The sequence below is a fragment of the Eubalaena glacialis genome, chromosome 7, assembly GCF_028564815.1.
Source record: "Eubalaena glacialis isolate mEubGla1 chromosome 7, mEubGla1.1.hap2.+ XY, whole genome shotgun sequence".
In the NCBI taxonomy this organism is placed as follows: Eukaryota; Metazoa; Chordata; class Mammalia; order Artiodactyla; family Balaenidae; genus Eubalaena; species Eubalaena glacialis.
Genome location: NC_083722.1, coordinates 21,337,912 through 21,356,855, shown reverse-complemented (window position 1 = coordinate 21,356,855; position 18,944 = coordinate 21,337,912). Strand labels below are relative to the sequence as shown.

Genomic DNA, 18,944 nt, shown 5'->3' with positions numbered 1-18,944 from the left:
ATGGGCACATACTATGTGCCTTTAATCAAATCATTTCATTCCTCTTACCTTCAATTTCCTCATCTGTGAAAGGAGGCAGTTGGAGTTAATGTCGACAGTTGCTTCTCATCTATTACATTTTCTTCTTGACCCCTTCCCAAAGTAAGACCTCTGTGGTATCCTGATTCATAAGCCTGGATGTGGATTCACTTAAAAATAATCTAGCAATACATCCATGAACATATGATTATCTAGATATTGTTATGTAGGTCCCAAGTCAGTAGGAGGACACCAAAATCATAACCAAAACCTAAGTGGAGCCGACAATGACGAAAAGTGAGTGGTGGAATATTGTTGTCCTTGTCATATTTCACTTAAAGTATCCTGAATGTGATGATAATAGACCTGTCTGGTGTTCAGAATTTTCACCTAAGAGAGAATGCTTGGTTTTAATTTGTCATAGTCCTCTATGAGGGTAGCAGGTAGACTGAAAACTTATAAAAGTTGGTTTTTAGCTTAATCATGAGAAATATAATGTGGTGCAATAATGGAAATAATATGTTAGTAAGAACATAATTTGGAGTTCTTGTCTGATGAGTAGAGCTCTGATTTTAATAATTTCTCAGCAAGAGGCATACATAGGAGGTGATCTCCCACCACTCGGTGAACCTTTGGAGACTCACAGTCTGTCCCTTTGGGCAACAGAGCTGCTTGATTTGCATTAAGGTCAGACCCTCTGTGAGGGGGACTATTCCTGATCCTTGCTTGGGGCAACATAGGGAAAAGTGGGCATCTCACTGAACTATCAGGGCCTTCAAAGTAGGAATCCAAAGGGCCTTTCCTCTGGAACAGTGGTTTAAAGATCACCCAAGTTTGTTTGTTTTTCCAATTATGAGGCATCACCACTAAAATTTCCCCAACATTTCCTCCAGAGGCTAAGGGTAGGTAGCCATTGGCACTGTGGCCTTATTGTAAGTAGCTGGACCATTCTGGGACAATAGCCCCTTCCCTGGTGAGCCCACTGCCATCAGGTCTGGGGATGGGTCTTGGATAAACAGAACCACACTGCTTTGGCTCACTGCATTCCCACGCAGGTTTCTTTCCTCTGTTTTTGTTTCAGTTCCACTTGCTGGGATAAAGAAAGGAAGGTGCAGATGATGTTTTCAGCAATCAGACAGACTTATTTATTAGGTTAAGACCATGGGCGACATCTATCCTGGAAACTGGAAAACCCAGTGGAAATGGAAGCTGGGAGCCTGGATAAATTTGCAGTCTATTAGCAAGACAAGACATACGTATACAGGAAAATGCAAATACAGACAACTGCGATCAATCCAGCTGTGCTGAGCACAATGATGCAGCCTTCAGGGAACCCTGAGGAGAAGCAGCGTGTAGGAAAGCTGGGTGGGGAGAGAGCGATTGGTGGTGCGGTGTGGAAGTGGGTGGTGGTCGAAGCTAATTAAAGGTATGGTGGAGAGTTTAAACCAAATGTTGGGTTGAGGCTGAGACAATGGCTGATAAAGTGGTGATATTACTGAACGATGATGCCTGGAAAAGCCTCTGAAATGGAGAGATTCTAGATCAAAAAGAAGAAGAGAACCTGAGACTTGTGGAGTCAACAAAGTGAGGTTGAGATGAGCCCCAGGCAAGGGAGAAACACGGGTGCAGAGAGGGGAACAGGGCCGAGGCATGGCTGTGAACACAACCTTTGAATTTTATCTAAAATTCTCTCCTCTATCAAACATTCTGTCTGATCCCTTAGCCCAGCTCATTTCATCTCTTCTTTACTCTCCTTGCCAATTGCTCAGATCCACCCCAGAGGATATGACTTAAAAAATTTGACATATAGGCCCTAAAACTCTAGGGGCAGGCCAGATGTCCATCACTGGCCTGGGTTCACCTCACTTTCTTCTATCATGACTTCCCCTCCAAGTTTCTTTATGGGATTTCAGCCTCAGATCTTCCCTTCCCAGGATCCTTTGGGTTTTCTGCTTGCCTAAAACCTGTTCCTCTACATATTCCTATTCTGGACACCAAGATGTTTCTGTCACAACCCTAGGCCAGTCTAAGCCCATCTCGATCCCTGAGCTTCAAGTGCCTTCCTATAGGCTTTGGCCTCAAGGGCCAGGAGAACGCAAGAAGCAGTTTGAGTCACCTCTCCGCCCCCTGAATATTGAAACAGAAACGGAAACAGATTAGGAAGGTCCTGCACCCCACACTCTATCAGCAGCAACGCAACCTTCTCAAGATTAATTAATCCCTACCCAACAGAAGAAGCAGGGGCTGGGTACAGCTGGCAGATGAAGCCCCAGGGGGTGATAGAGAAGGGGGCAAGAGCGAAGGGAAATGGTTGAGCTGGGGTATTCCTTAAGGTACCCGTTGGCTGGGCTGGGGAGGGATCAGTTTAGAATGGAGGGTGTCTGTATCCCCAGAGGCAGAGTCCTGCCCTATGGGCGAGAGTGGGATGTCCTTAGAAAGGTCCTTGGGATCAGCAACTACTGTGACTCCCTCAAGCCCATCAGTGATTGGGCAGATGGTCAGGGGCTTTTTACCACAGGACCACAGACAGAAGAAGGGCCGGAGGGGGCCTGAGAAAGAGGCATTAGAGAAAGTATAGATATGGGATCCATCAGTCATGTTGTAGAAGCAGAGGTCTCCTGATTCACAGTCCAGGAAGATCCCAACTCGGCGGGGGGGTCCCGCCAATGGGAGAGGGGTCCGCAGGGGGGTGAGAGCCCAGTACCCATTTCCATACAACTCCACAGCCCAGAACCCATTCTCGGGAGTCATGGGGTCAAATCCTTTCTTCATCACGTTCTCCCTACACACCCCGATTGCCCAGTCAGTCCTGTCTCCCACCTCCACCTCCCAGTAATGTCTCCCCGAGGTGAAGGCCTCACGACCCAACACACAAGGCCAGGAGTCAAATCTCTCTGGTTTCTCAGGCAGTTTCTGACGTGAATCTTCCAATCGGACAGATTTTGAATTCTCATACAGAAAGAGGTGGGGGTGGGCGGTATCTGGATCCAGAGTCACATCAACTAGAGACAGAGAGAAAGTGAGTCTGAACATCAGTGAATGTTAAAGGTTGAAAGAACTATCCTTTCTTCTCCAAAGAAGTGGGACACTGCTCTAGCAGTTGACAGGTCTCCTCAGGAAGAGAGCTGCCTGGCCTGCTCAGCTGCCTCTAGTCCCCTCTTCCATCCACAGCCACAGGGTGATGTATGAACTGACTGTCCCCAGTGCCCCATGGGACCCTGTCAGAGGGGACTTGTCTTCTAGCCATCTTCCAAGGGCCCTCTGTGTGCCTCAAGGAAAATGTTGAGGCCATTTGCCATCGTCTATCCCCTCTATATCCTCATCACTAAAATATGTTAGTGGTTTTTATTTCCAAGTACTGTAGGACTTTGAATCCCTGCAAGGTGGATCCTCGGAGCCCTTGAGATATTTAGAGTCACTGACCTGCATGCAATGTAGCCTTTTTCCATTCTGCAAGGGGGGAGGGGGGAAAGAGTGTTATTGACATGTTTTATAATAAGAGAGAGAAAACCTTGTGGATGAAATAATTAGAAGAAGATAGAACTTACTGAGCTCTTCCAGGAGTTTCTCTGGAAAACAAACAGAAGTACCTTAGTGACCTTCTAGAGTGGGCATGAGGGAGGGGACAAAACAGGTGTAAGAAACACACAAAGGAGTTACTGTTTACTTCATGACTACCTGATTGTTGAAGCATTATCAATAAATGAAGAACAAGGATTATGTTTTGTTTTCTAAGAAATATGCAGGAAGTTCCTACTGGCTTGGGATCAGATCTTTAGTCGTTACTGGGAAACCAAGTTAAAAGTAAGGATAGAGTCTGAAGGTGAGTAGTGAATAAACATCAGGTCTGTTCTCTGTTAGAATTGGTTTTGACTCGTCTTCTACCCCAAACCTGTTATTCTTCATATTGGGTGCAACTGACTTCAGGAGCCTTATAATCCCCTCTGACTTTCAGAATTCTAGAATCAATTATCTTCCCATTGGCAGTCATCCTAAAGGACTTAGATCCAATCCCACTTGGAAGCACTCCCAAAAAGAAGACTGGGATTCTCTGACTTACCTTTAGAGCTGAATTCATGCCTCCTCTCTCTGGATCTTTCCTTGTATAGTCTCCAAGTGAAAAATATGGACCCAATTGTGAGAAGTCCTAGGACCATCAAGACCACAGCCACAGCCACCATCCAGGGAGTCAGCCTTGGGAAGAAGGGAGCTAAAACAAAATCCCCAAGAAGGACATTTGTTGAGAAACTCAGAGCAAGTCCAGCTCCTCTCCTGATTCCAAAAGGGGGTGGAAGAGAGGATGACCTGGACCTCTCACATTCCTCCTATGGCAAAATAGTCCCTCCAATGCCACTCTGAGCTTTTCAGATAAATTTTGATCTTAGGTAACAGAGAGCAGAGAAAGAGAGGAGTGAAGATGAACAAGAGTCATTTGGGGACAGGACCTGTGAGATAAAGAATATAATGGACCAATTCCTGTTTTCATGGAAATTTCTCCTTAGCTGTCAATGCAGGATGGGAGCCAAGGGGTTGAGGGAAGTAAATAAGGAAGGGGAAACGTCACATCTGAGTGCAACAGAATGGGACTCAATGACCAAAGAATAAGGAAAATTTCCTGCCTGAACCAGAGATAGTGTGTAGGGAATAATGAGAAGATTTGCTTCCCTGAGGACCCTGGAAACTTAGACAGAGCTCTAGCATGGAATGGGGAGGAGGGGGAGGCAAGGGTGGAAACAGGAGAACTAATTTAGTTAGATCCAGAAGACCCCCCCCCAGAGACAAAGCTTCTCTACCAAGATATATCTCCCAAGATAGAAAATCTGGAATTTGTATGAGATCTAGGTAAAATTTATGCCTTCAGAATCTCTACTCTTCTAGTGAGGCTGGTGGGGCTCGGTGGGCAAGAGTTTAGGTGGGGGAAAGCTTAAGGTGAGGAAAATAGACAAGTCTACCATGAGGTTACAGCTGGGCAGGGGTCCCATGTGATGTGCCCCTGAAGCTGTGTCAAAAAGGAACCTAGCACTGATTTCATTGACCTGGTATAGAAATCTCTACTTCTTTCTCTTGGCTGAGAAGGAGGTTCCGGATACAGCAGGATACATTCTTCATGGAGGTGTCCCTGATGATCACTGAAGCTGCCACGGTGAACAGACCTTCTTCATCAGGGTTCCTGGACTCTGACACGGATGGAAACTCCTCTCCCTTGGGAGTTCGCCACTGTACCCAGGGCTCTGGGTACCATCCCACTGAGGTACACTCCAGCCAGATGTCTCCACTCTCTTGAACTTCCATGTGGATATGAGGATCAGAGCCCAGAGCTATGGAGAAAGGAGACAACTTACTCCTTTAGCGGACATCCTTCTGGGAGCCTTATAACCACAGGACTACATAGTTTGAGAAAGAGAAGCCCAAGGGAACTGGGGATGAGAGGGACTCATCTCCATATTTTATTACACAAGGAAACAGAGGTATCAATAAAAGAATCTTGTCAGAGAGGGGTGCTGTGTTGCGATTTAGTGTTGCAATTGTGGGCAGGAGTTTGATGGACAGACAAGGGGTGCTTGTCCAGTCAGCGGGAACAGCAAGCCCAATGGCTTAGGGGTGGGTTAGTGAGTCTAGGCTGGGAGCTCCAGAGATGGGAGAGAGCTCTGTGGTTGGAAGTATCATGAGAAAGCTTTGGGTAGGAAAAGGGCTAGGATTGAGAATGTAAGGGTGAACAGAGAAGGAGTATCCTTGAGGAGAAGGGGGATTGGAGGTTCTTTGCACTGAGATTGTAGTTAACAATTTAAGTTTCACTTACCTGTGATACTGATTCAGGAATTTTCTTAAATGATTTCAACCTCATCTACCCCCACCCCCCAATTAAATTCTGACATAAATCAACATGAAGCTGTTTTTCCTTTCTGTTCAGCCTAATTATTTTCTTACAATTCCACAAAGTACAGAAAAACAGCAAGCTTCAGAGAAGAGTTCTTAAACACGTATCCACAACTATTGGTTTAAATCCATATCCCAAGTTGTGCGTGTACGTGAAAATGTGTATTCTTTTCATGAAAAGAGCCACCACCCTCAGCAGATTCTCAAATGTGTCTGTCACTCAGAAAAGGTAACAATGACAGCTTTATGCTATCAAATCTCTAGGGCTTTATAACCAACCTTTAAGATACTTCCCTAAAAAGGAAATATGAGTTATATATGATGCTGCCACATGGGGCACTCTGTTATGAGGCAGGGACCCAGATTTCACCCAGGTATTTTTCAAACTTTATCTTTATTTGACTACATACATGAAAAGCAATATATTTATATATTATACATTGTAGGGCAGTCCGAGGCACAGTAATAATATCTTACAAGTACATAATGCTTTTAGAATTGACAAAGCAGTTTCTCATATATTGTCTCATTTTATTTCATTTCTGCAAAACCTTGTTTGAGAGGTGGTGCTTCCCCAGTTTTACAGTAGGAAATATAGCTCAGAAAGAGATTTGTTTGATGCCAAGTGGGAAAGTCAGACCTCAATGCATACTTTCCTCTTGAGTGTATACCATTTTCCTTGTTGTTTTACTCTGAAGTTTGGCTTGAAAGGAAGAAGGAAACAAAAACAAAAACTTTTGTAGGTAGATCAAGACCCTTAACAAGCAGCCATGCTCCATGATTTTAGGAAATTGGTCTTTGGGTACTAATCCATAAAGCGGCGTCAAAGTATGCATTGGGGTTGCTCACCACAGCCTTAATGTAATGGTGAAAAATAGACACAACTGAAATGCTTAATTCTGGGCTTTGATCAAGCAAATTATGGTCTATTAATAGAAGAGAATGTTATACAGTCATCACATCTTACACTTATTTAATTAATAACATGGGGAAATGCTTATGCTATAATTGAGAGAGACAGGCACGACCTCATTGAAATAAAGCTCCGCCCAGAAAGATAATTCCGCTGCTCCCTCTCCACGCTCAACTCAAACCCCCTTCCTACTCTTCTCCTACTCTAGGCCTGCCAACCTCTTCCAACCTAAAAGGGATTTGGGGAATGAATCCGATGGCTTCCAAAGTAACAGATCTATAGGAAAATATATCCCTCATGGAGTCCCCGGAGAAAGTCAAAACGAGTCTACTCACCCGCCACCTTCAGATGCACGGTGGCCTCTTCGTAGTTTTCGTCCTGCCTGAAAAAGCATCGGTACTCGCCATCATCAGAGGCCTTGACGTCCTGTATCCTCACAGCGACGCGCCCCTCCGCGATGTGGTCCTCCACCAGCGTCACTCTCCCCCCGTACTCGGCCATCTGCTCTCCGGGCTGCTCTCGCCCTTCCCGGCGCACGAACACCGCGGGAGAGACCTTCTCTCGGAACCACCGCAACTCCATGCGCTCGGCGCTCACGTTGGGGGAGAGGTGACAGGGCAGCTCGGCATCTTCACCCACCACCGCCAGGATGGGCTCCGGTGGTCCAATCACGTCAAAGGGAGCTGCCAAAAAACCAGGAGGGTCAGGCAGAATGTGGAGGTGGGAGTTGAGGACTGATACAGACCAGGATCCTGCCGAATGGATTGTTTACAATTACTGAGAAATTTCAACCTTGTAAGCCAGAGAGACAGAGAGAGAGAGAGAGAGAGAGAGAGAGAGAGAGAGAGAGAGAGAGGGAGGGAGAGAGAGAGAGAGACAGGGGAGACCTACCAGAATCCAGCTCGGGCACCTTGAGGAGAATGAAGACGAGCAGACACCCGGGGAGACAGGAGTTTGGAAAGACTGCCATCTCCAACCTTTGTGGGCAGCAAGATGCTGGCGGACTCGAGTTTGTCAGGAACTTCAGCCTAGGAGAGAGATGAACGGATAGGAGATAGCTATGGGTTGTTGAGACACTGTTCTCCCGCGTCCTCCCAGCACTTCTTTCCAACTTGGAAAAAGTCATTTGCACCTGAAGCTTCCTCCTCACCTCCCCCCACAGGGCAGACTTTCAGTCCAGGCGGCCCTCAGCACGCTCTCACCGACCACCCTAAGTCTGGTCAATCTTGTCTGTATAAAACAACAAAATGGGCCCTAAACCCCCAAGAGAGACTTAGGAGAAGGGAATTGTGAGGCATAGTACCCATTAATGGGTTTCATATAAATAGACAAACCTTGGAACCACTGCCCTAAAAAACCTCTTCTTTCAAATACAATAATTTGGCATTTGCTTTTAGCAATGATAGTAAAGATACAGTGATGGAGGTAGAGATGGAGACCAGGGGAATAAGTTGGAGGAGAAAGGAAGAAAGATTGGGAGCAGATGCAACGAGAAAGGGGAGCTGAAGAGAGCTAAAGGGCTTGAAGAGTAGAGGACCTAGGACCAGGGAGGAAGGAGCCAGGGGGAGAGAAAATGCCTCCTGGCTGCTGGCTCTCTCAGGGGGTGAGAGTAATCCCAGATACTGACCTCTGACGTTGGAGGAAAAGGCACCAACAAGCTTCTGCTACCAAATGAGAAAGCTGGTTGTGGCCCCAGGGGCAAAAGTTAAAGGAGAAGGAAGGGGGAAGTGCTCTCAGGAAAGCCTGCCCCCAGGTTCCTGATGTATTTACTTTGGGGAAAAAAAGAAGTTTTCCAGAGAGGAAAAGGGTCTGTGGATTTGTGGTCTTCAGCTGAGAAATCAGGATATGCATTGATGACCTGGGCTAAACAGAAGGGGACAGGGCAAAAAAGAAAAAGGATTCAAGAAAACACTAAAAGAAAATGTAAGGCCTTGGGCCGTTAATTCACCTCTGGAAGCCTCAGTTCTTTTATCTCTAAAATGGGAGTATTGTTAATAATACCTTCTTTGGAGTGGTGTTGCAAGGATTAAATGAGATTAAGCATGTTAAGTGCTTAGCATATAATAGGCACTTAGAAGAGAGAAAGTTGTTATTCTATTATTATTTATGTGAGTTGAAAATTAAAGATAGGCTAGGAATACATTTATGTGATTCAGTTTTCAGGGCCCCAAAGTTGTCTCTCTGCCAAAGCTGCTTCCCTAAAAGCAATTCATGAGGCCTGCAATTTCTTGTTTTGGATTAAACCCCTTATCGTTATGGAAAATTAAAAAATATGTATATTTTTGAAAGTAGAAATCACTCATAATGTCAGCAAATAATGACAGCCTCTGGCAGAATTGTTGATACTTTTGTAAATATAATTTGAAACATTGTTAATAGCTACACAATATCATATTGAAGGTTCCTATAATTCCCAAGATTGTGGGACATCTTGAGTTTTTTGCCTATTATAAATAGTGTGCTTTACACACAAGTCTTTGTCCACATCTTTGATAGTTTCCTGATAAACTTTCTGATGAATTCCCAGAAATATTGTCATCAGGTCAAACGGTATGAACATATTGTCAAAGTTTCTTCCTGAAATGTCAAGCCTATCACACCATCAACTGAAATGTCCTTCTCACCTAATTCCTGCCAGCATTGAGGGCTATTATTCCTCATCATCACTAATGGAATGGATGACATTGACCAAATTATTACTTCACAATGCATTTATATAATGAGGCTGGTCATTTTTCATGTTTACATATTTTAATATATTCCGGAAATGAATTTTTCAAGCTAATTGCCTTTTTTTTTCTAGATAGATTCTGGAGCTTTTTTTTTTTTTTTTTTTTAATCAAAATGTCTGAACTTTTTAGAAATTAAAGACATCAACCCTGTATTATATGTGTGGCAAAAACCCTTCACCACCCGTTTGTTCTTTGCCTTTTAATTGGGACGATGATCAAGACCAACAAAAAACAGTTCCTCCAGTGGACCCACCTGAGTGCTAGGAGAATGAATTTTCTCAAATACAAATCTGATCTTGTCACTTTTTGCTTAAAAATCCCTACATGTCTACTTAGTGAACCCCAACACCCAGTTCAGGCACCTTAATCTGGTCAAGAAAATGCTGTAGGATCTAGTGGCCTCCCTCTTTCCTTCCTCTCAGCCTCTTCTCCCCAGAGCCTCTGAGTACTGTCCAACTCACATGAGAAACACTTTTGAAGTCTTTGGTCTTATCTATAATGTTTAAAGTAAATTAAACAATTTTCTGCATTACACATGAAATTTAAAAAAAATATGACTCTGGCTGGACTTTGCCCCCTCCAAGTGAAATCAGCTCTCCAGGAAGATGGGCCAGGTTTATCCTGTGACATGGACAACTTCCTGGTCCCTCTTTGCTGGCACAAACCTGACCTGAATCCTACTGTGTGATGCAGATGTGTTTATTTTTGTCTTTTGTTTCCAAGTCTTTCTTCCCCTCCTAAACTGAGCTCTTTGAGTTCTTTGACCTCTTATCAGCATGTAGACAGAAGTAGAATTTGCAGCTTAAATCACACCCACCAATCCTTGGCTTTCCTAGTTTGAAACATGCCTGCCTCATTCTCAGCTCCCATTTGTGCTTAACTTTCAAAAATATCACCGATAATGAGTTTCCTCTCCTCAACCCATTCTGATTAGACTTCTATCCCTTGCTCTACATTGTCAAAATATCTTATAGGAAAATTTGGGGCAGGGGGAAGAGCTTTTACTTGCACACAAGAGAGCTAGACTGAAAGAAAGGGGCTAGGGAAATAGAGAGCAAATGGTATTCAAGGTATTATGTGGCAGCCAAGGTTCTGACTGGATAATATCTGAGTCATTTCGACAGAAACTAGCAGTTTTGGACAATCAGTGGCAGGATCTCTGAATTGTCCAGGCTCAATCAGGGAACAGAGATTCTAGATGCCCCCAGTTTTCATGGCTCCCATTGTTTTTTAGGTGCCTTTGTGATGTGGGGCTGCTATGAGCAAGTTCCTGTTATTCTGGGGCCCTAGAAACATAAACTGTTTCCTCTTAGACATGAAACTATTTGGGCTGAGGGGTGTGATGTGCTCCGGATAAGAGCAAATCCAATGACAAGATGTCAGGGCTTCTCCCCCTACACTCCCCTTTTCACCACACATGATTCAAATTTCCTAATATTATAAATTAGTCAGATCCAATGATTATTCTCTTCCTCGTCTTACTTGACATCCAACAGCATTTGACCGAGGCAACCACTTACTCCTTTTTTTTAAGAAGTAGTTTTTATTCTGTCAAAGTAATTCATACAAAGCATTAAAAAAAAAAAATAGTATAAAGAGCTTTTAAGAAAAGCACTAGTCCCACTTCCACCCTATCCTTCCTCATTCCCTAGAAATAGCCTCTTCAAATGCTTTGTGATTTTGTCTGGTATTTATCTAGATATGTCTCAGGAGTAACATTAATGTTGCTATTTCTTGATGAATCCATTTTTAGATATTACTTTTTGATGCTCTATTATGATCAGTGATGATTTCGTTCTTGTGATGGTTGAGTTTATGTGTCAACTTGACTGGGCTAAGAACTACCCAGGTAACTGGTAAAAGGTCATTTCTGGTTGTGTTTGTGAGGCTGTTTCCAGAAGAGAGAAGCATTTGAATCAGTAAGTGAAGAGATTGTCCTCACCAATGCAGGTGGGAATCATCCAGTCCTTTGCAGGCCTGAATAGAATAAAAAGATGCAGGAAGGGCGAATTTGCTCTGTGCTTGAGCTGGGATTTCCAGCTCCTGCCCTCAGACATTAGCACTTCTTGTTCTCTGGCATTTGGACTCTGACCTGAACTTACATCATCGGCTCCCCTGGTTCACAGTTCTTCGAGTTTGGACTGGAACTACACCACCAGTTTTCCTGGGCCTCCAGGTTACAGAGGGCAGACTGTGGGATTTCTTTGCCTCTATAATCACGTGAGCCTATCCCTCATAATAAATCTCCTTCTATATATCTGTATACTGTATATCCTATTGGTCCTGTCTCTCTGGAGAACTCTGACTAATACCATTCTTTTATATCACCAATAGAAATATATCATTTTTGTTCAACGTTTCCAATACCATGGTTTTGTGGCTATATTTTTATGGAGCTGAGGATCACATATGATTACATTTATTTTCCTGTACAACTTTTTGTGTTTGAGGGGGATGGGGGAGGGAGGGAGTTAACTGATTCACCTTATTTCCTTTGTTTAGTTTTCTGTGTTCCCATCACAGATTTTTGCCAGCCCTTAACAGTCTCTAAGTACAGTTTCCATAGTCAAACGTCTCAGGTAATTTATTAGTGCTATTACAATCCCTCCCTAGCCCCATCCCCATCCCTCCCAGAGCAGCACTTCTCTAACTTAAGTGAGCATATGCTTCACTGGAGGGTCTTATTAAAAATACATTCTGATTTAGGTCTGGACAGCTACCAGGATTCTCCCTGCTGGCTGCTGCCGGTCCACAAGAGCTTTTTCCTCTTCTTATTCAGAAGCTGCAGCTGAAGAGGCAGCTGCTGGCTCTACATGAATTGCGGAGATGACCCTGGGGGATGGTTCTGGCTCAGAGTCTTGGGCTTATTTCTTTTGCACGAGGCTAAACCGAGCTAAGACAAAGGGCTGGGTGCGAATGGGCACATCATGCACAGCGCCGTATTCTGTGGCTTGTAGTGAGCTTTGAGGTCAGCTGCTCTTTCTCAGGGCACACACTACTGGCATACTGGTAATAACTAGATGTGACCTCATGATATGTTGACATTATAATACTGACATAATCCCCCTATTTACCAAGCCTGTATTAAATTTATGTGCATCGCGTAGTGATCGCCTTGTAATGTATAGAGATATTGAATCACTGTGTTGTGCAGCATGGACTAACATAGTGCTGTAGGTCAATTATACTTCAAAACAAACAAACAAACTCATAGAAAAAGAGATCAGATTTGTGGTTATCAGAAGTGGTGGGTGGGGAGAGGGGGAATTGGATGAAGGTGGTCAAAATGTACAAACTTCCAGTTATAAGCTAAATAAGTACTAGGGATGTAATGTACCACATGATAAATATAATTAACACTGTTGTATAATATATGTGAAAGTTGTTAAGAGAATAAATCCTGAGTTCTCAACACAAGGAAAAAAATTTTTCTTTTTCTTTGATTTTGTATCTATATATGATGGTGGGTGTTCACTAAGCTTATCGTGGTAATCATTTTATGATATACATAAGTGAAATCATTGTGCTGTACACCTTAAACATACACAGTGCTGTACGTGAATTATATCTCAATAAAACTGGAAGAAAATAAATTATGTGCATTGTAGCCCAACAGAGTTTGCATATGTGAATGGGGGTTAGAAAGAAATTGAAGAGGTCTGAAGAAGATGTGATGGATTTCTGTGTAGAAGGGGGTTTCGTGGGGATGGAGTGAGGTTAAATGTGTTCCCAGGGAGCAAGAGGCTGAGGTCTGGTTGAGTGGTGACATCTCTGAGTCACACTCCGGGAAATGCTTTTGAAATGGAGAGTTCCTAGAACAAAGAAGAGGGTTAGGAAAGGAACGTATGGGAGTCAATAAAGTGAGGTTGGATTGTGCAAGGGAAAAATTAGAAGATTTAGAGAAGAGGAACAGTTGTATGGACCACTCTGAGTTCTTCCCAGAATCCACCCCATTGCACCCTCTCTTCCTGTTACCTGGTGGGGCAAATTCCTCCAAAGCAGGGCTCTATTCACCCTCTGGAGGACAGGCTATAGAAAACATGAAAATACAGAGTTTATAGTGTTTTAGAAGCAGGCCATGAATTCATTATTGGTCTGACTTCACCTTGTTTTCCTCTTATCACAGATGTCACTCCATGTTCCCTGATCAGACCTTGTCTTAGTTTGAGTTCTCCCCAAAACAGACCCCCAGACACAGATATGGATGCAAGTAATTTACTTGGGAGGTGATCCTAGAAAACATGGTGGGGAAGGGAAGAAATGAGACAGGGGAGAGCCAATAAAGAGTGTGATAACACCCGGATTACTGTTATGGGTCCCTGGGACTCAGTCTTGCTAGGGACTCTCTGAGAGATTGTGTGGAACTGGAAACTACCCAATTCAGAGTTGTCAACGAGGGAGGAGAAAGCAGAAGGATTTATCCATAATCCAGCCCCTCATTGGCTGAGGATTTTCTAGGTGAACACCAATAGGAAGGGTATGCAAGTGACCACCAAGGAGAGAGAGAGACAGAGAGAGGGGAGACTGAGAATCAGTGAATGTGAGAGATTCAGAGGGCATCTCTTTTTCTCCAAAGAAGTGAGACACCGTGGTAGGAATTGTCAGGTATCCCCAGGAGACATTTTTCCGCCTGCCCCCTGGCCTCCACTCCCAGCCTTCCCCGCTCCAGCCCCACACCAACTTCTTTCCTGATTATCAACTACTGATTAGTGTGCCTGAACTTCAAGTTTCTTGGGTTAGCTAATCTTATGGTCATATTCCAAGGGACCTGTATGTCTCCTAAGGAGAATGTTGAGGCAATTTACCACCGTCTCTGTTCTCTCCACCCTCATCAGTGAAATGCTGTCAGTATTTTTCATTTTGTGTGCCGTGAGGCTTTGAATCCCTGAGAGATATGAGCTCTGAGTCCCAGAGAAATGAAGAGCCATTGACCTGCACACAATTGTACTTTTTTCTATTCTGTAGTAACAGAGAGGTTTTATAAGAGATACAAAGCCTCATTTATGGAACAATGGAGGGAACACCAGAATTCTCTAAGCTCTTTTATGAGTTTCTTTGGAAAATAAACAGAACAAAACCAGTTAAGATTTGAGTTAAAGATGGGGGAAGGAGGATGGAATGTGAGCATGAAACACACAATGGAGTGACTGTTCCCTTCAGTGAATACTTGATTATTGAAAAATTATCAATAAATCATGAACAAAGAATACTTTTTGTTTCAATTTTTATTCTGAGAAATCTGCAGGAAGTTCCTCTTGGCTTTCGATACTGAGAGATTTTGTTGTATCTGGAGAACTGAAAGTCTGGGGCCAAATTTGGGGTGGATGGGAGTGAGCACGGGAGGCTGATAGTGGGGTTCTGCTTGCCTGTGACCATGTTGAAGGCCACCAGCCAAAGCCCAACTGCAGTTGAACGAAATTGGATTTGTTGCTACTTGTTACAGCAGCGTGGATTCAACACACCATGGGGGGTTGGGGGTGTATGTCTCAGTGAGAGGGTGTGGAAGAACTTATTACAGGATTTAGGTTTGTGTTGGGTGATTTGGGGGAGGTTCAAAGAATGAAGGGTTTGCTCTTGATGACTGCTGTAAGAAAGCAGCAGACTGATGTATGATTGAATATTCCAATTTTTATTAGGAAGTGGAGGAACAGAGTGGGCTGGAATTTCCTGGTGGTCCAATGGTTAGGACTCCATGCTTCCACTGCAGGGGGCCGGGTTCAATCCCTGGTCGGGGAAATAAGATCCCACAAGCCGAAGGGCACCGTCAAAAAAAAAAAAAAAAAAAAAAAAAAAAAGATTTAAGTGGTAAAGAAGCAGCAATTACTGCAGTCAGCCGAGAGAGGGAGGTGTATGGTCATTTTTGTAGCTTGCACGGTGTTCTTGTTTTTTGGTCTGTGCTCTGACATGACTGCAGAGTGGATTTGTTTTTGTCTCACGCCATCACAATCACAGAATGGTCTTGCCTGATGTTGGTGTCTGTGAAATGTTTAATTGGAGAACGCTGGAGCCACTGCCAGGCTTGTTTCTTTCTTCCTCAGTCAGAGGCTGCCTTTTCCTTCAGATCTAAAGGTATTTGGGGCTTTATAACCTTTAGAGTCCCTTCCAACTTTGAAAAATCTAGAATCATATTTCTAAATTTCTAAACTAGGATGACTTTTGAGTAGAAGTCATCTCAGAGGGTATGGCATCCCAGCACATGTCTACAGATGGGAGGAGTCCTGTGGATGGAAATACTAAGAGAAGGCTTTGAGGAGGACATAGAAATTTGGTTGAATCTTGAACAATGGTGTGAAAGATTGAATGACTGACCTCAATCCTTCAGTCCTCCCTGAATCCTCATCTTTGGTATGGCCTCATCCTGGGCAAGTCACCCCTTGACTTTGCCTTTGCCCACATGATTTGCTTTGGCCAATGGCATGTGGGTGAAAGTGACAATGTGTCTGTTCCAAGACCTCTTAAGAGGCCTTGCATGTTTCTACTCACTCGTGAACACCATAAGGAACTGTTTGTCATAAGAAGAAACTGCTCTGATCAGCCCTCTAGTCTTAGGAGGATAGGAGACAAGTGGAATAGCCAACTCATAGAGCTGTTTAGCCACTGCAGCTTGACGCAGAAAAGCCCAGCTGAGCTGAGTAGATTAGCCACACTCATCTGACACCCGGACATAGGAACAATAACAAATGAGTGTTATTTTAAGCCAGTAAGTTGTGAGGTGAGTTGTTGCTCAGTAATAAGTACCCAATGTAGAAACTGGTTCCTAGAAGTACAGTGCTATCATGTTAAAAAACAACCTTCTAGGGGGGAGGAGCAATGTAGAGGTTGGGGTATGCTACTAGGTATAAAATGAACTACAAGGATATATTGTACAACATGGGGGATATAGCCAATATTTTATAATAACTATAAATGGAGTATAACCTTTAAAAATTGCAAATCACTATATTGTACGCCTGTAACTTATATAATATTGTACAGCAACTATACTTCAACAAAAAATTTTTTTAATAAAAAATAAAAAACAACCCTCTGAGCGTCTTTGGCTGAGTTTGAAAATTAAACTGATAAGGACAGATTAACAGGAGAAAAGCATCCACATTTTATTGAATTTTTACATGTACATGAGAACCCTCACAAGAGGATGAAGACCTGAAGAAATGACCAGAGCAGGAAGCTTTAATACATTTTAGGCAAAGAAACAATAAATTTGTGAAAAATTGACATGGCGAAGGGGCTTGGGCTAGGGGTAGTAAATGGTGAAGAAGTAGCAAGGTTTGTTTATATAGCCTTCTCTCTGGTGATAAGGATATCTCCCTTCCTCCTGGTACAGGGAGGGTGCCTTTCATATGCGAGATTTATTTCCTGCTTTCAGGGAAAAAAGGCGAGAGTGGGAAGTCTTCCTCCTGCAGTTTTCTCAGACTTTTTGGAGTAGCGTGCCCAATACCAGCTTCTAGAGGCTACCCATTTCTCCAACTTCAAGTCTAGTAGCATAGCATCTTCAAATCTTTCTCTCTCTATCCTCTGCTTCTGTTGTTCTGTCTCCTCTGACTCTCTTTTAGAAGGAAATCATTAGGTGTTTTTTTTTTTGGTTTTGTTTCCTTGTTTTTGGCTGCGGCGCGACCAGGAATTGAACCCGCTCCCTCGGCAGTGAAAGCGGGGAGTTCTAACCACTGGACCGCCAGGGAATTACCGGAAATCATTATGTTTCTTCCTTGTTTAAAATCATACAGTGGCTTCCCATTGTATTTCGAAGAAAACACAAACTTCTTTCGCTGCCCCAAGAGTCTACACTGATCTGGCTCTCCCTGTTTCTCTGGTCTGCCCACTCTTTTTCCTACCATCCTTTGGCTGCTCTCACCTTTTTGTTCAGGTAGTACCCCAAATCCAATTGCACCCTAGTCCTTTGCCCTTGATGTTCTTTCTCAAACTGTGTAGTAAGAGGTCTGGCCTTTGTCCAGGCTCCTGGGAAATAACCTAAAGCCTTGGAATTTCCCGAGTGTTAAGAGTGTTGTGTTATTCCTGGTGAGCTCTCTGGATTGTACCTGATAGTTCACTCTAACGAGATGACTCATGGGGAATCACCAAGCCAGAAAGTCCAATCATGTGATTAGGGGGTTGGGGCTTTGGGCTATGTGCTGTCAGCTTGACTCAGGAAGAGAGAGGGGCTGGAGATGGAGTTCAATCACTATGTGGTCAATGATTCAATCAATCAAGCCTACATAATGAAGCCTCAATAGAAAGTATGGCCATCGAAGCTTGGGTGTACTTCCTGGGTTGGCAATACTCCACGCATGTCACCTGTCCTAGTCACTATTATTTTCCTCAGCGCCTAGACAGTGCTTGGCTCATGGCCAACAGCCAGCGATTGTTGGATGGATGTAAGAATAAGCTGCAGGTGTGTTGATTCATACTCACCAGAAACTGCTTGGATATAAATGTTAGCTTATTTACTGATCATTGTACATGTACCTTATCTGTGTCAGATTACTTCTGTCTCTGATACCAAAGTCCTCTAAGTTTGATCAGTAACTGTAATTGAAAGGTCTGGGATAATTATACATGTGCCTTGTGCTTTGTGGTACAAAAGGGTTGGTTTGCGGTCAAGCATGGGGGAGGCTGGGGAGAAAATGAAATGATCCTGTGAACCAGCCTGGCAGCAATGTGCCTGGCTGCTTCCTGTCAGACCTGTGTAAATGGTTATATGATTAACGAAAGCTCTTCATGAGTCCAGGGATATGTAAGTTTCACTTTCCCAGAAGTTGGGAAAACTTCTAATTATGGTAGGATATGCCAAGAAGGCCTAACTTCCAATATCCCCACCCCATCTCCCTCCTTGGCCCAGCCTACTCTCTCCCACACGGGGATCAAAGGGTAACAAGATTAACCATTGCCCAGCAATAACCACTGACGATAACTCTCAGCCCATCTGAGGTAAAAGATTAAAGTCTCTCTTTAATCCAACATGCCAAAATCTGAAAAACTTCCACTGGAAGGTCTTGATTCAGAATTCTTTTTTTTCCCCCTCCTCTTGGGGTTGATCTAAGTTACAGAGCCAAGAGGGCAGGTGGGATCACAGATACCGTGGATCTCAGCCACTGAGGGCGCTGGGATCACTACGCCAGGCCTGAGCCGTGACACCCAAAGAAGGGGAAGAGTCCGTGGGGGGTGTTCCCCTTTTCTCCATACTCTACTCCACCTCGCTCCCAGCCCCCAAACCCAGGAAAAAGGAAATTCTGGAAAATTAAATTACTCATGCTGCTAAGAATGAGTAACCCAGGAATTGCCTGGAGGTCGGGCGGTTAGGCCTCCGTGCTTCCACTGCCAGGGCGGAGCCTGGGTTCAGTCCCTGGTCGGGGATCCAGCAAGATGCGCAGAGCAGCCAAAAAAAAAAAAAGGTAATCCTTCTG

General features: G+C 43.9%; 1 protein-coding gene across 1 annotated transcript; it reads right to left on the bottom strand.

Annotated features, from left to right (window-relative positions):
• Positions 1 to 1,148: 1,148 nt before the first annotated feature.
• BTN1A1 (butyrophilin subfamily 1 member A1) lies at positions 1,149 to 7,778 on the bottom strand. Its single transcript, XM_061195825.1, has 7 exons — positions 7,700 to 7,778; positions 7,144 to 7,491; positions 5,055 to 5,336; positions 4,079 to 4,228; positions 3,567 to 3,587; positions 3,442 to 3,468; positions 1,149 to 3,020 (listed from the first exon to the last, which is right to left on the bottom strand). The coding sequence occupies exons 1-7, from the start codon at positions 7,776 to 7,778 to the stop codon at positions 2,347 to 2,349; spliced, it is 1,581 nt and encodes a 526-aa protein (XP_061051808.1). The 3' UTR covers positions 1,149 to 2,346.
• Positions 7,779 to 18,944: the final 11,166 nt, after the last annotated feature.